The sequence below is a fragment of the Pithys albifrons genome, chromosome 25 (assembly GCF_047495875.1).
Source record: "Pithys albifrons albifrons isolate INPA30051 chromosome 25, PitAlb_v1, whole genome shotgun sequence".
NCBI lineage: Eukaryota > Metazoa > Chordata > Aves > Passeriformes > Thamnophilidae > Pithys > Pithys albifrons.
In genome coordinates, this window is record NC_092482.1 from 3,580,108 (window position 1) to 3,597,492 (window position 17,385).

General features: G+C 47.0%; 1 protein-coding gene across 2 annotated transcripts in view; it reads right to left on the bottom strand.

Moving 5' to 3' along the window:
• MAP3K3 (mitogen-activated protein kinase kinase kinase 3) overlaps positions 1 to 17,100 on the bottom strand; it is a 45,888-nt gene extending 28,788 nt beyond the window's left edge. For both annotated transcript variants that reach the window (XM_071577344.1, XM_071577343.1), the window contains exons 1-5: positions 16,828 to 17,100; positions 7,764 to 7,885; positions 6,498 to 6,587; positions 2,802 to 2,842; positions 216 to 315 (exon numbers count right to left, since the gene is read on the bottom strand). In XM_071577344.1, the coding sequence (XP_071433445.1) occupies positions 216 to 315; positions 2,802 to 2,842; positions 6,498 to 6,587; positions 7,764 to 7,885; positions 16,828 to 16,831 (357 nt within the window). In that variant the 5' untranslated portion in view covers positions 16,832 to 17,100. The remainder of the gene's footprint in view (positions 1 to 215; positions 316 to 2,801; positions 2,843 to 6,497; positions 6,588 to 7,763; positions 7,886 to 16,827) is intronic.
• Positions 17,101 to 17,385: the final 285 nt, after the last annotated feature.

Below are 17,385 nucleotides of genomic sequence, written 5' to 3' on the forward strand. Positions count from 1 at the left end.
CTACCAAAGACCAGGAGAGCAAGGAAGCAAGATGCTGTGGCTTGGCCAGCACACACAGCCTGTGATGTTTGATCAGGACCAGTGTGCTTCCCTTTGCATCAGCCACTCAGTGGTTTGTATTAGAGGAAGAACTGAAAATTAAATTTATGGGCAAGGGATTTGTGATGGGGAAATGGGATGCAGGGAGTGTTTCACGTGTCCTGAGCACTGAGTACCTCGTTGTTCATGTAGTGGAGGTCCAGTGGCTGCCCAAAGGCTGTTTTCACCTTCTGCTGCACGTCTTCGTAGCGCACGGGACGGACAAAGGGGATAATCCTGGAATGGAGGAGAACCACTGACTGAATGCACAGGTACACCCCCCAATGCAACCAAATCAAGAGGCTGAACCATGGAAAGCACATTTGAATGCTGCTCTTTTAGCAGGCAGTGAGCTTTTCAAATTTAAATTTATATGTGTTATTGTCCCTTCCAACCCAGACCATTCTGGGAGTCTGTGGAACTGTGATGAACCTGTGCTTTGGAGAGAAGGCTTAGCTTCCTTTCCTTCCATCCATGCATCCATCCATCCATCCATCCATGCATCCATCCATCCCTCCCTCCCTCCTCCATCCATCCCTCCCTCTCTCCTTCATCCCTCCATCCCTCCCTCTCTCCTTCACCCCTCCTTCCATCCCTTCCTCCCTCCCTCCCTCCCTCCCTCATCCCTCCCTCCCTCCCTCATCCCTCCTTCCATCCCTCCCTCCTCCATCCCTCCCTCCCTCCCTCTCTCCTCCATCCCTCCTTCCATCCCTCCATCCCTCTCTCCTCCATCCCTCCTTCCATCCCTCCCTCCCTCCCTCCCCATCAGCCCTTTCATGAGCTGCAGCTTTTGTGTTATTTGGCTTCCTCAGCCCCTTCCCAGGAAAACTTCATCTTGCCACCAAGTCCTACAACATCCAACTATTTGGAAATAATTGTCCTTGTTAAAAAGCAGCCCACAATAACATTTTCTACATATTCCTAAGAAACCCATCCATGAAATCACAGTCCTCTGGCACCACACAAATGTAATTTAGCCCTTTATAAAGGCTCCCATTCTACACCCAACACATTCAAAAGCAGAGCTGTTCTCAGGTGCCACAAATACTATTAGTTTAAAAACTCTGTGCACTCCTCCAACACAAAATCCTGGACTGCAGGGTTTAAGGAGCCCATTCCTGCCTGACCACCTTAAATATTTGTGGTTGGCTCTGGCAGCTGCTGAGCAGCCCAGCACACACACTCACACTCTGGTGCAGGCTCTCTGTCTGTAACTGCACACCGTGCTGGGAGTGGGGAATTCGGGGGAGTGAAGCTGCATAATTAGACTAACACACAATCAGCCTTTTCATTTTAATGTTACTGCAAGGGAAAAAAAAACCTTTCTGCCCCCTTCCCTCAGCTTGGTGCCACCTGAAATGCACCCAGGCAGGAGACAGGCAGGATGAGAAGCCTGTGGTGACAGGATTTTGCTGCTGAGTTCCCTTGTCCTGACACGGTGTGACGAGGAATTGTGACATGTCACACCGTGGCTGTGCTGTCCACACAAAGCCCCTGGCACAGGAGGTGCTGGGAGGATCTGCCTGACAAAGGAGATCTCAGTGAGTGAGCACCACTTTTAAAATTTCTCCCCAGGCACCAAAAGTCAGGGTTGTTTTAGGGACAGAACTCACCGTGTAGGATTTCAGTGAAAGAAACAGTTCAAGTTTTCAGGAAGATTACAAATTGTTCTCCACTGCCTGCTTGGCCAACAAAGGCAACTTCTGCTGTCCCAACAAAAATCCCAGGATTTGGCAAAGGAGGAAACTTGAGGAGGAGCTTCAGCACCTCAGCCAGTAACCTTTGCTAGAACAGGCACAGGATCCTCACACACACTTTGTACTCTTGTACATCAACACTCAATTTGAATTTTATCACCAAACCATGAACTACTTCATGTTGGAAGGGGAGAAACCAAAGGATTCCCATGGGATGTCTGTGAAGGGCAGCACAACATTCACTCTTACAATCCAATCAATTCCCTCCAAAACAAGGAAATATAACCAGCATCAAGAGAAATTTCTTCCCTCAGTGAGAGCAGACTCAAAGAGACCACAGACCAGCTTGGAGCCTTCCTGCATGTTCACACAGCCACCAAACAGTCATTAAATTTTTTGGGAGTTCCTCTCAATTCTGTGGCAAATAAGGGGCTTTTTGAGAAATACTTTTAATTATCTGACCAATTTTATCCATTGCAAACAATGCTGCAAAAACTGAAACTGCCATTCTAGTTGTTTCTGGGTTTTTCTTGCAAAAGAATGTCTCTCAAAACCAAGATCAGAGGAAATGACAAGGAAACTTTTACACCAATGACAAAATATCTTCCCTTGCTGTATCTGTTGCTCAATCACAGCAGGACAGTGATAGCAACAGGGCACCAGGAAGTGAGAAACTAGGAAAGAATGACACTGATTTGATCAGCTTCATTTGGTTTTAGTTAAATGAAACAAACTGGGAACACATCTGAGAGGAGACTTTCAGGCTGAATTTATTTCAGCCTGGACAGCTTTTGAATTTTGCTGCAGTTCACTTGCAAACAGATACTATGGAAATAAAACAGTGTTTTATGACACACTGATCTCTAAAAATAACCAAGTCGTGTGTGATCTGTTTGGTGTGGCCTCCAGTGTGTGATTTTCATTCAGGAAAAAGGAAAAGTGAAGCCAACAAAATATTTAACCTAAATTACTGATGACTGAACTGTTCTCCTAAGCAAAGGACCAAAGCAGGGAGGGCCAACTCACCTTCTCTCCCCGTTGTGTTCAAACTTGATCCTGACATCATTCTGCAGGAGAAAGAACAAAAGGTGAGCTCACAAACAAACTCTGGCACACAAATGCAGCACAACAGGATTTTAAGGTGATTTAAGGTTGAAGCAGACTGAGGAAACAAGTGTGGGTACATGAACACAGAGCCAGGGGGAACAGAGAAACTGCTGAGGGAGAAAGGGAAGGAAAGGGGTAAAAACTAAGCTGTAATTTTTGTTAACTGTCACTGAAACACAGCACACTGAAATACACTTTAAGGAAAATTAAACTACCTTTAACCATCCATGGGGAAAATCTGAAATTGGGGCCTAACTGCTTATTCATCTCAACTGAAGTTAATTTTCTCTGAGCACTCTCAGAGCAAAGATGGAAGAGACAAACAGGGAATATGCTGCATTCTTTATCCTTATTTCTGTTTGCTATTCTTATTTTTCATTCTTAGCCCTATTTATTATTCTTATTTTTCATTCTTATCCCTATTTATTATCATTATTCTTTATTCCTATTTGTTATTCTTTATTCTTAAAATATGAACTCTGCTTTTGCAAAAATGCAGCCCCTGAAACTCCCAACTGAGTTCCAAACCAAGAGGCTGATTCTGTGTCACCTTCTGGAGCTCAGAGGGAACATCACCTGTATTTGGCCACACAACCTGTGCCACCACACTCAGAAGATGCTCTGTGGCACAGAAGAGCCAACAAGCTGAACTTTCAACTCTGGACATCAAAGTTCACATCCCAATTTAGGTCAGAATGATAAAAATAAAAGGGAAAAATCTGCCCTGATAAGACTCCATAATTTCTGCTGCACAATTTATGTGATTGCAATAGATTAAGGGATCTGTGAAAGCCTCAGACAATAGGCAATCACACATCTAGGAACTTCAAAAAAAACGGGGCCAGGAAATGCTCTTTAGCTGGAGGAAGTTTCTGGCAGGCCCAGTGGTCAAGAATTCAGTTCAAAGGGATGGGATTCCTGCAGAATGGATCAGGGAAAAGGAGATTTCCACCCCAGGAACGACCCCCTGCAGGTGGGCAACTCACATGTAACTTAAAAGAGGTTTTTTTAGATGTGGGAAGAGAAAGAACTTACTCCAGAATGACTCCAAAATGAAACAAATTCTACAGAACTCATCTGAACTGAGCAGTAAAGGAAAAATGCAGCAAACAGCACAGGAATAACATCCTATAAAAGATGCCCAGCAGCCAACTCCTGATGAAACAGTTTTCTTAGAGACTTTATGTCAGGATTTTCAGGGAAATAAGGCTTTAGATTGTAGTTTAATATGTTAGACTATTCTAAGTAGCCCAGCCTAAGGGGGAACTAAACAGGACTGTTTGGATGAAATGGAATTCAGGTAATTTTTCAGATTAGATTTCTGACCTCAAAATGTGATTGAGGTCCTGGGACAGCCAAGTAACAGAGTTGTCATTAAATACATTTAGACAACACTAAAAGACCTTCAGGGTTCTTTGGAAACCTTTCTTTAACTTGCTGGTACCCAGGCACAGTAAAATCACTTTCTCAAGTCCACTGCATACTTTAGAACCTGTGATTTGGAAGAAAGGGAAGCAGGGTGGAATTTGGCATTTATCTCCTGCTGATTTTTCCAGACACTGGTCATTGATATCTATGGAAAGATCTAAGAAAAGGTGTTCAAAGTAATCTTGGTGTTCACATTCCAGAGAGAACCCAGAGGAGTTAAGAATCCAGTGTTTCAGTTTCCCTTGAAGGCAGAGGACACATCAATTTTTGACGTAGAATCACAGAATGGATTGGGTTGGAAAAGACCTCTGAGATCAAGTCCAACCCTTGGTCCAACCCCACTGTGATCACCAGCCCAGGGCACTCAGTGCCCTGGGCTGGTGATCACAGTAGGGTTGGATCAAGACATGGTGGATTCTCACTCAGTGCCACATCCATTGAATCACAGAATGGATTGGGCTGGAAAAGCCCTCCGAGATCATCAAGTCCAACCCTTGGTCCAACTCCAGTCCCTTTACCAGATCATGGCACTCAGTGCCATGGCCAAGCTCAGCTGAAAAACCTCCAGGGGTGGGGAATCCACCCCCTCTCTGGGCAGCCCATTCCAATCCCTGAGCACTCTCTCTGCAAAGAATTTCTTTCTCATCTCCAACTTCAATTTCCCCTGGCAGAGCTTGAGCCCATCGTGCCCCCTTGTCCTATTGCTGAGTGCCTGGGAGAAGAGACCAACCCCCACCTGGCCAGAACTTCCCTTCAGGCAGTTCCAGACAGTGCTGAGGTCACCTCTGAGCCTCCTCTTCTCCAGGCTGAACAGCCCCAGCTCCCTCATATAAACCCTCCTAAGGGATGAGTACAAAGGCAAAGCTCAGCTCAGCACCTCAGTGTTCCAGTTCTGCCTCCCAAACTGTGGCTGCAGAGTTTGATTTAAGACATCCCTGGATTTATGTTCAAAGTGATTTGGAAAGGATTTTGTTCTGCTCCATCTATGGATTTGTCCAGCACATTCTAGGAAATCCCACATGCAGCTGAACAAGTAGATTATGGGCAAGCAAAGCATAAGGAAGACAGGCATGAACTTTAAAGCCTGCTCCAAAAGGCTTAAGCCTGTAACAGGAATAAAACTGCAAAGAGTTATTTTACTGACATAGGCAACTTCTCCTGTTCATGTCAGTCCCACTGCCAGCAACTTGATTTAATTTTGTAAGACAGTAACAAACAATTCTTGACTGAAATTGTTGCTTTGCCTTTGAAGTGTTTCATTTAAATGACATGCAGCATCTACTGACAGAGTAATTTATTGTGTCCCTGCTTTCCACCAGAAAGTCAATACCAGAGTGTGCTCCATGAAAAAGTCTGGAGCAATATGGGATGAACCCAGACAGACTCCAGAGTGTTGACTCCAACACTTACACAATGGTTTGGGTCACAGGGGACCTCAAGGCCCATCCAGTGCCACCCCTGTCATGGGCAGGGACACCTCCCACCAGCCCAGGGTGCTCCAAGCCCTGTCCAACCTGGCCTGGGACACTCCCAGGGCTGGGGCAGCCACAGCTTCTCTGGGCACCTGTGCCAGGGCCTGCCCACCCTCCCAGCCAGGAATCTCTTTCCCAGTATCTCATCTATCCCTGCCCTCTGGCAATGGGAAGCCATGCCCTGTCCCTCCATCCCTTGTCCCTCTCCAGCTCTCCTGGAGCCCCTTTGGGCACTGGAAGGGGCTCTGAGATCTCTGGCTCTAAACCCAGCCTAGAACATCCTCCAAATCCATGGAATCACAGGATTCCAGAATGGTTTGAGATGGAAGGAAACTTAAGGATCCCACCCCTGCCATGGGCAGGGACACCTCCCACCAGCCCAGGGTGCTCCAAGCCCTGTCCAACCTGGCCTGGGACACTCCCAGGGCTGGGGCAGCCACAGCTTCTCTGGGCACCTGTGCCAGGGCCTGCCCACCCTCCCAGCCAGGAATTCCTTCCCAATATCCCACCCAACCCTGCCCTGTGTCCACAGGAAGCCCCTCCCCTGCCCTGTCACTACCCTGGGCCGTGCTGTCACCTCAGGCAGAGCCACAAAGCCCACCTGTCCCTGCCTCCCACACCTCTCCCAGCAGCTCCACAGAGGGCACTGCACACACCTCCCAAACACGCCCAGAATTTACAGCTGCTGGGACAGAAATAAAGGCAGTTTCCTCACCGGGATTTTTTTTTCTTCCACTGCAGAGGCACATTGGTTGGTTATTGCAGGGCTGCCCAGGAGGGGGGGACTGCTGGCATTGTGTTTTCTCTTAAAAAAAAAAGAACAAAATAATTTTTTTTAAATGGCAAAGTTTGAATTTTTACACTTGGCAAACTTTTTTTAGCTGGGCAGACCAAACCTCATCAAAAACAGACTAAATGAAGGCAGGACACTGAGATGCTGTAGATTATCAAATACATTATATATAGAAATAAAAAATATTAAAAAAATAAAAAATATCTCTCTATATATAAAATATATAACACACATATATAATCTCTATGTTCCCCTATATATCTCCTTATATATAGACTTATATATATAGCTTTTTTATTTTATATGGATTATAAAACAATATATTTTATTTAGAATTAAATCATATTTCTTACATTACCTCTATATCTCCCTATATATAAATACATAGTTTTTTGTATAGATAACAAAGTAATATAAATTACATTTTATTTAGATTTATATAAAATCATATTTCTTACAGTACCTCTATATCTCCCTATATATAGACTTATATATAGTTTTTCTATAGATAATAAAGCAATATGAATTATATTTTATTTAGAATTAAATCATATTTCTTACAGTACCTCTATATCTCCCTACACAGACTCACACACAGCTTTATTCTGTAGATAATAAAGGAATATAAATTATATTTTATTTAGAATTATATAAATTATATTTCTTACAGTACCTCTCTATCTCCCTATATATAGACTTATACATAGTTTTTTTCTACAGATACCAAAGCAATATAAATTATATTTTATTAAGAATTATATAAAATCATATTTTTACAGTACCTCTATATATAGACTCATACACAGCTTTTTTCTATAAATAAAGCAATATAAATTGTATTTTGTTTAGAATTATATAAAATTATATTACAGTATTCTAATATAAATATTTATAGCTAAACATAGTCTCAAACAAACAAACAAATATATATATGTATATATATGTATATATATGTATATGTGTGTGTATATATATGTGTGTGTGTATATATATATGTATATATATATACATATATACATATGTATATGTATATATGTGTGTGTATATATATATATATATAAAAAAAATTTATTTAATATAAACTTTAAAAAGCTCCCATTTCTGCCCCCCAGCCCCAGCAGGGTGGGGGAGTTACCCCTGTCAGGAGCAGGGGCAGCAGATCCTCTGCCCCCTGCAGTGCCCACTCACCTGTTTGTTGGAGTGAGCAGTGTCTTTGTTCTTCATGGTGTCATACCCAGGCAGTCTGTGGCGTCTGCTCATCTTCAGAGCCACCAGGTCCTTCATGATGGACTTCAAGGCCTCCTGTTCATCTGGGGGGCACAAGAATTTCAGGGTCAGTCGCTGGGTGGGCACCACCTGTGACCTCCTGTCCTTGTTTTCTGCTCGCAGAACAACAAACCTTTTCAGGGTCTTTGTAAAGACAATGAGGTTTCATTTAATCATGAAAAGGCCCAAACTAACAAACCTTTTTAGGGTCTTTGCAAAGACACTGAGAGTTGATTTAGTCATGAAAAGGCCCAAAGTAACAGAATGTCATGAAGGAGCAAACAGACAAATCTTAAATCTCTTGTCCAGTGTCACAGAAGGATCTGGTCATAGCAAGGATCAGAATAAATATCCCCAGCCACCAATTTTGATTAAAGGCTTCACAACAAACTACAACCTGGACAGAGTTCCAGATCATCAGAGGTCATTTAGGAAGGGCAGACTGACAGACTGACCAAGGAAAACCTGGTAAAAATCTGTTCTCTCCCATTTATATCCTGTGAACTCTGAATTGCTGCTCGTTGGCAGAACCGACCATGGTCAGCTGAAAGAGGAATGAAAATCTGGGCAAAGAACCACCTTGGAGTATCTCTGGACACAAACCCACTTGCTCTGATTGCCCCAACACGTTCCTCTCTTCCCTCAGAACAAGCTGATGGAACAAAATTCCAAGCATTTTATGAGATTTCAAGATGAAATTTGATTTGAACAGGTTCAAATCGTCCAGCACTAAGAGCACTGTCTGCTGGCAAAGTGCAGTGCAGCAGGTTCAGTTCAAGGCTTCTCTGCCTTGCAGGAAAATAAAAAACACACATTCAATTTTCTCTTGTATGTACTACTGCCTAAAAATTACTTTCTGAAGCAAAGATTCCTGATGTAACCAATTTAATGTGTTCTCTCCCACTGACTGTTAGTTTGGAGGAGAGGAGTGTATTTATTTAGCAGAACTTTGTGTGAAATCTAGAGGAAAAAAAAGACATAAAAAGAGGGAAATGCTCAGCAACCATGTTGTGATGGATGGTGCAAAAAGGCAGAAGCCATGGAAAAGAATCCTTTGCTTTGGCAAGGATAAAGATTCCAAATTCCTTGATCATGCAAAAAGAAGTGGCATGTGAAGTTTTGCCCAAAATAAGACTGGCCACTGTGCCCTGGGCAATGCCACAACCAACAGAGCAGCTCCAAAGGCTTCGCTCTGCTCCTGGCACATCCCTGGATTGCCTGGATTGCAAGACTCAGAGAGTTTTCAGGGATAAAGTGTTGTTTAATACACATAATCCACCCAGGCAAATCCCTCCTGATACTGAGGCATTATGATGTGAAGCAGTGACTGAACATGCCCAGGAGAATCTGCCCTTTCTAAAAGAATCTGGGTGGACTTGATCACTGGTTTTCATAGAATCATAGGATGGATTGGGTTGGAAAAGACATCTGAGATCATCAAGTCCAACCCTTGATCCAACCCCACTGTGATCACCAGCCCAGGGCACAGAGTGCCCTGGGCTGGTGATCACAGTGGGGTTGGATCAAGACATGATGGATCAAGACACGGAGGATTCTCACTCAGTGTCACATTCACAGAATCACAGAATGGATTGGGTTGTAAGAGACCTCTGAGATCATCAAGTCCAACCCTCGGTCCAACTCCAGTCCCTTTACCAGATCATGGCACTCAGTGCCACGGCCAAGCTCAGCTGAAAAACCTCCAGGGATGGGGAATCCACCCCCTCTCTGGGCAGCCCATTCCAATCCCTGAGCACTCTCTCTGCAAGGAAGTTTTTTCTGCTCTCCAACTTCAATTTCCCCTGGCAGAGCTTGAGCCCATCGTGCCCCCTTGTCCTATTGCTGAGTGCCTGGGAGAAGAGACCAACCCCCACCTGGCCACAACTTCCCTTCAGGCAGTTCCAGACAGTGCTGAGGTCACCTCTGAGCCTCCTCTTCTCCAGGCTGAACACCCCCAGCTCCCTCAGCCTCTCCCCACAGCACTTGTGCTCCAGTCCCTTCTCCAGCCTCGTTGCTCTTCTCTTCTCAGTTGGGTTGGAAGAGACCTCTGAGATCATCAAGTCCAACCCTTGGTCCAACTCCAGTCCTCTTACCAGATCATGGCACTCAGTGCCATGGCCAAGCTCAGCTGAAAAACCTCCAGGGATGGGGAATCCATCCCCTCTCTGGGCAGCCCATGAGCACTTTGAAGTTGATTTGGACACAACTGAAGCTTCACTGGCCCAATCCCCCCTGGCTGTTCACTCCTGATCCGTGGCACTGCTTTGCTGGGCAATGCTGTGCATTCCAGAGGGGTCCTGGGAACAGCTGCTCAGCATTAAAGGATGGACTGACTTGCATCTGTATTTCTCTGTACAATGGACTCACTGGGACTATTTGTTTCTTCGACTTCATGTCATGGATTTGTTCTTGAGTGTCTCCAAAGCAGCCAGAGTATGTTTTATGCAAAGACTGGCTTCATAATTCATCAATGTCTGAATAACAAACGAGATTTTCGCAATGCTTAAAGCTGACAGATGTGGGGCATGTACAGCCTGTAAAGCAGCCAGGGAGCAAATGCTACTAAAAGCAAAATGGGGGGAAAATACACTTATTTGTAAGGAAGAAACATCTAAAGAAGTTCCAGCAAGAAAAGGAGTCATGCTAAGAATATCTTTGGTACAACAAATAGTTCCTGCTTGAGTCTGCTTTAGCTTTCATAGGATCACAGAATCACAGGGTAATTTGGGTTGGAGGGACCTCAAAGCCCATCCCATCCCACCCCTGCCATAGGCAGGGACACCTCCCACCAGCCCAGGGTGCTCCAACCTGGCCTGGGACACTCCCAGGGCTGGGGCAGCCACAGCTTCTCTGGGCACCTGTGCCAGGGCCTGCCCACCCTCCCAGACAGGAATTCCTTCCCAATATCCCACCCATCTCTGCCCTCTGGCAGTGGGAAGCCATTCCCTGTGTCCTGTCTCTCCATCCCTTGTCCCCAGTCCCTCTCCAGCTCTCCTGGAGCCCCTTTGGGCACTGGAAGGGGCTCTCAGATTTCAGGCTCTAAACCCAGCCTAGAACATCCTCCAACTCCATGGAATCACAGGATTCCAGAATGGTTTGGGATGGAGGGAAACTTAAGGATCCCTCCCCTGCCATGGGCAGGGACACCTCCCACCAGCCCAGGGTGCTCCAAGCCCTGTCCAACCTGGCCTGGGACACTCCCAGGGCTGGGGCAGCCACAGCTTCTCTGGGCACCTGTGCCAGAGCCTGCCCACCCTCCCAGCCAGGAATTCCTTCCCAATATCCCATCTAACTATTCCCTGTCAGTTTTAAGCCATTCTCCCCTGTCACCCTTGTAAATGGTCCCTCTCCATCTTTCTTGTCTCCCTTCAGGTAGTGGAAGGCCAAAGGTTGGTGAGTCCCAACTCAGTCCAGGGACTACCCAACTCCTGAGGTACATCCCACACAGACTCCAGAATATTCCACCAAAAACCAGGAACATCAAGCCTAGGCCAGACCATGCAGGGGAATGGAAAAAAATCTCTCAATGCTTCTGTAGAAGGTGTTAATTAGAATAAAAGTCTTCAAAAAGGAAAGCAGAGAATATAAAAAAAAAATTCAGAATCAAAACCCACCAAATCTCTGCTGTCCAAGACAAGCCAAATGAGACAATAACCACATTGTGGCAGCAGAGAAGGGAGAGCACTCCTTGAAATTCCAACTGCATGTAAAAGAAGCGAGGGGTGTCAGTAACACAACCAAAGCAAGAAGTTGCTTTTTGAGGAGCACATCAGCCAAAGGAAATAATTGCTGGGATCTATCTCAGCACTCAGTAACCCCTTGTGGGAGGAAAACGTGAAAAAACAGTTGTGAATGAAGCTAAAGTTCCAGGTAGGCAACAGCACAACTTAAAAAAAAATTAAAAAAAATTTCCAACTTCACATTTAACCTTTTACCTTAGTGGAGTGTCTCAAATTTACTTGTATTCCTTGATCTGGATTGATATTAAGCACAGCCTTGGAGTCACCTGGCAGACAAAGCCTAAACTGTGCACAACAAAATCCTACAGCCTAAGGATTGGCACATCCCTGGAGCTCCTGCCACCCAAAACACACTGGGAAGAGCTGGGATACAAGTTTTCCACTCCAGTGCAGTTTGGGTTTGGCCAGATCCCAGGAGGAGGAAGAAGAGCTTGTCTTGGCAGCTCTCCCTTGGGCAAGAAGCAAAGCAGCTATGAAAGCAGTTTGTAACTGAGGGCTCACGACAAGAAATCAACTCAGAGAACAAGTCTGTGAATCAGAATTGGCCTCCAAACAGCATCAGCTCTGGAAAATAAGGATCAGATCAGTGGTTACAATGGCTGGCTACAGGTGTTTGATCCCAAATTCCAGGCTGTGCAGTCCCACAGTGACTCATTTGTGTGAGGAGCTGGGCATGGAGGACAAGGACAGGCATCCAAACAACCGTGTCTCTGACTCCAGGCTGGAGCTGGGTATGCAGAGAACACTCATCAGCTCAGGCAACTGCTGAGTTTACAACACACAACTACAGGCAGCACCTGGGAGCAGCAAAGCTCAAAAGGAGTGTTTGGACAATGCTCTCAGCACAGGGTGGGATTGTTGGGTGTCTGTGCAGGGCCAGGAGTTGGACTTGGATGATCTTTGTGGGTCTTTTCCAACTCAGGATATTCTGTAATTCCACAAACCCCTGCAAGGTCTGGATGTCACTCACTGCAAACTCACTTTCCTCTGTGATAACACTGAAATGTTACTCCATAAAACTGGAAGAATTAATGTTCTATCAAAGGTGATGGAACAACTTCAGATGAGTTTAAATCTTACTATAAATTTTTCAGTAGTTTTTAGTACCAAACCATACATCCTGTAATTCATCCTTATGCTGTTGAGATAGGAAACAACAGAGTATTTATCCTTTAAAAACATAAAATAAAGTCAAGCACTGATCTGAGCTCGTGTAGGGAAAAACCATCTCCAGTCAGGACAGCACTATGATGGATTTAATGCTGAGAAAAGCATGAATACTTCTTTATTTCTATCAAAACAGAGGATTTCCATAGACTGCCTTGGAAAAGCACATGGAGCAACATCACATCAATCACACAATGCAGAAGTTGCTACAAATGAAAACGAAGCAATTCTTGGAGTGCACTGAGAGACCCTGTTTTGCCTGGTCTCCAGCAGGTCTGGGAAACACAGTTCTGCTTTGTGCAGGAAAGATGTTGTCCAGGAAATGCTTTTCATGTTTTAAAAACTACACTCAAGGATTTTTATAACATCGATAAAAGTGAACTGCTGCTCTCAGAGAAAGCTGTTCCTCTCCAGAAAGTATTTATTTCAACGACTTCGTGGTTTCTTGCACAGGCCTGAGCGAGTCAGAAATGGAAACAGTTTTGAAAATTATTAAAAGAAAAAAAATCACCAAGTTCAAACAGCAAAAGTATCTGCACGTGGGTAAAAACAGGAAGCCTGTGAACCCCTCTAGCCCAGGATGGTGTTTTATGTAGTGTGATAATGATGTCACATTAATTTAGAAGAGAAAAAAGTGAATAAATCTCTGTGTTTGTTACCTACACGCAGCAAAGTTGGTGGGGGAAGTGATGGGCAGATCCAAGGGCAATGAGGAAATTTTAGACAAACTGAGTCCATATTAAAGGTCTGAAAAAAGAGACAGTTGCAATTTGAGTCCTTCACTGTGGGCAATTTTAGTGGTACCACCGAATCCCAGACTGTTCTGAGCTGGAAGGACCCACAAGGATCATCAAGTCCAACTCTCAAGTCAGTGGCCCACACAGGGGATTGAACCCATGACCTTGGTGTTATTACAACCAAGTTTTAACCAACTGAGCTAATACCAAAATGTAACCCAAATTTTAAGAAATCACAAGTGATTGGTTTGTAGACCGAGAAAAACAATCAGAGCCCTCTATGGACACGGCATGTGTGGTTTGTATTTGGGGACCCTCCTCTCACCCACAAATCATAGAACGGTTTGGGTTGGAAAAGACCTCCCAGATCATCAAGTCCAACCCTTGATCCAACCCCACTGTGATCACCAGCCCAGGGCACTGAGTGCCCTGGGCTGGTGATCACAGTGGGGTTGGATCAAGACATGGTGGATTCTCACTCAGTGCCACATCCATTGAATCACAGAATGGATTGGGTTGGAAAAGCCCTCCGAGATCATCCAGTCCAACCCTTGGTCCAACTCCAGTCCCTTTACCAGATCATGGCACTCAGTGCCACGGCCAAGCTCAGTTGAAAAACCTCCAGGGATGGGGAATCCACCCCCTCTCTGGGCAGCCCATTCCAAGGCCTGAGCACTCTCTCTGCAAAGAATTTCTTTCTAATATCCAACCTAAACCTCCCCTGGCAGACTTAAGGCCATGTCCTCTTGTCTTACTGACAGTTGTATGGGAGAAGAGACCAACCCCCACCTGGCTACAACCTCCTGTCAGGGAGTTGTAGAGAGTGATGAGCTCTGCCCTGAGCCTCCTCTTCTCCAGGCTGAACACCCCCAGCTCCCTCAGCCTCTCCCCACAGCACTTGTGCTCCAGTCCCCTCACCAGCATTATCACAGAATCATAGAATGGATTGGGTTGGAAGAGACCTCTGAGATCATCAAGTCCAACCCTTGGTCCAACTCCCGTCCCTTTACCAGATCATGGCACTCAGTGCCACGGCCAAGCTCAGTTGAAAACCCTCCAGGGATGGGGAATCCACCCCCTCTCTGGGCAGCCCATTCCAATCCCTGAGCACTCTCTCTGCAAAGAATTTCTTTCTGCTCTCCAACTTCAATTTCCCCTGGCAGAGCTTGAGCCCATCGTGCCCCCTTGTCCTATTGCTGAGTGCCTGGGATATGGAAGGGAAAGCCTGGGATTTGGGATGTCAGCTGGTCCCAGGCTGCAGGCTCAGCCCTGCTCCCTCCCCCGGGTGTCACTGAGCCCTGGTGTGTGTGAGCCAAGGGAAGGAAGTGACACAGGCAGGAAAGCCGAGCGGATCGAGGGCCGATGGCAGGGCCTGCACAGGCGCCCACCCCGCTCTGCCCGGCCCTCCCAGCGCAGGGACCTTCTTATTTCTCGGTGTGACACACAAATATTTGTATTTGAAACCCTGTCTAGAGGTGACCTCAGCACTGTCTGGAACTGCCTGAAGGGAAGTTCTGGCCAGCTGGGGGTTGGTCTCTTCTCCCAGGCACTCAGCAATAGGACAAGGGGGCACGATGGGCTCAAGCTCTGCCAGGGGAAATTGAAGTTGGAGATGAGAAAGAAATTCTTTGCAGAGAGAGTGCTCAGGGATTGGAATGGGCTGCCCAGAGAGGGGGTGGATTCCCCATCCCTGGAGGTTTTTCAGCTGAGCTTGGCCGTGGCACTGAGTGCCATGATCTGGTAAAGGGACTGGAGTTGGACCAAGGGTTGGACTTGATGATCTCGGAGGTCTTGTCCAACCCAATCAATTCTGTGATTCTGTGGACGTGGCACTGAGTGAGAATCCACCATGTCTTGATCCACCATGTCTTGATCCAACCCTACTGTGATCACCAGCCCAGGGCACAGAGTGCCCTGGGCTGGTGATCACAGTAGGGTTGGATCAAGGGTTGGACTTGATCTGGGAGGTCTTTTCCAACCCAATCCATTCTAGGATTCTATGAAATAATCCTCAGGGATTGTGCTGGATGTGCAGGGCTGGAGAATCCCTCCAGGTGAGCCCCAGCAAACTGTGGCACCAACCACCCCACGTGGCCCTCAGGGTGGGCCAGAGACACAACGTGCAAGAAAAGCAGAGTATGATACAGCCCATTATCCATTACTAATTAGATTACTTGATCACAACTGCCTAATAAATTCAGATTCTTCCCATTATAAGGGATCTGCCTCTGTGCCACACCACGATATTATGGAGTGGCCCATGAAGTTGTCCCTTTTCATTCTGCACTCACCTGATTACAAACACATTCACCTCCCATGGAAATCCAGTTTCCTCCTTCTCAGCCACCTCAAGCTTATGAACCACCTGCCTGTTTCTTTGTGCAGAGAGAGAATCCTCTGCCTCTCTTTACAGCAGAGAATTCTAGGGATGGACCTGCACAATTTGGTGTATTTACCAAACCCAACCACAGTACAGAGGGATTGAAGCTGTTGCACTCTGGCTTTGAGCAACATTTGCAAAGTTTTATGAATTCAAAACACAAGAACTACTTATGCCTACAGACTAAGTGAAGGACAGTCTCAGAAAACTAAACTTTGGGTGTACAGAAAAATATTGAAGTTGTAGCCCATGAAAATGTGAAAGTCCACACTTAAAACAGGATTAATTCCCTTGCCAATATGCAGATATGAATAAATTATAAATCTGGTTCAGGGCAATTAAAAATTTAATTCTAGCACATGAGACCTGTGTTTAAACTGGAAAGGTAATTAGCAAACAATAACCCGCCCCCTCCACAAAAAGTTCTTTATATAGGCATACAATCCAGATCCAAATTAATCTGAATTAATCAACCCAATTCAGTCCTGGCAACTCCTCGCAGCAACATTTTCCTCTTGCGAAAAAAAAATAAAAACAGAGTTCCTCCAATTCCTTTCCTTGTTTTTACGTGTTGCTGCCTGGGCTGAGAATGGCAAAGGAGAACTCAGTGGAACCTCCACAGGGAAGAAAACTATTCTGATGGACTCCCGAGCTCAATTAACACCAATCACTCCCCCCAATTAACCCGAGGCACATCCCGCCCCCAAAGGGCCACCCTGCCCCGGGGGGGCTGCAGCTGATCGCCAAGTGCAGCCAAACTCCGGCGCTTCCCGTAAACACGGAGATTTTCACCATTTAACCTCGCAATAATCCGCCCGTTCCCGGCGCTCCCACAGCGGGAGCGCGGCCGGTCCGAGCCGAGCCGGGCCGGGCCGGGCCGCGGCGGGGCCTGAGGGGGCAAAAATACCCATTTCCCACCCCGTCACCACCCCCGCCCCCGCCGTGCCCCGGCGCTCACTCACCCATGTCTGCGGGCGGCGGCCCCGCGGGCGGCGGGCGCTGCAGGCCGGTACTGTCACCGCGGCTCCATGGCGGCCGGGCCGAGCCGAGCGGGGGAGGGCTCAGAGCCGCCGCCGACACATTGGCAGGCCCCGCCGCCGCCGCCGGGAGCGGGCGGGCGCTGCGGGGGCGCTGCGGGAGCGGCGGGGGCGGCGGGGCCGGGCCGGGCCCGCTCCGCTCCCTCTCGGGCGCTGCTGGCGCTGCCCCCGACCCGACACCGCCGCTCCGCGCCCGCCGCCGCCTGCCAATCACCGCCCCGCCGCCAATCAGCGCCGCCCGCCGCGCCAGCCCGCCCGCAATGCGGACCAATGGGAGTGCGAGGAGAGGCGAAGCCCCGCCCTCCGCGCGCGCAGGAGCCGGCTGTCAATCAGCGGGGGCGCGCGGAGGGACACGCCCCCTCGCCGGGGTAGCCACGCCCCATCGCCGGATTAGCCCCGCCCCTTATTGTCAATCACAATGATTGACAGCGGCGTGGCCACGCCCCCAGCCCGCAGAGCCCCTCGTTAAACTCGCCTTAACGA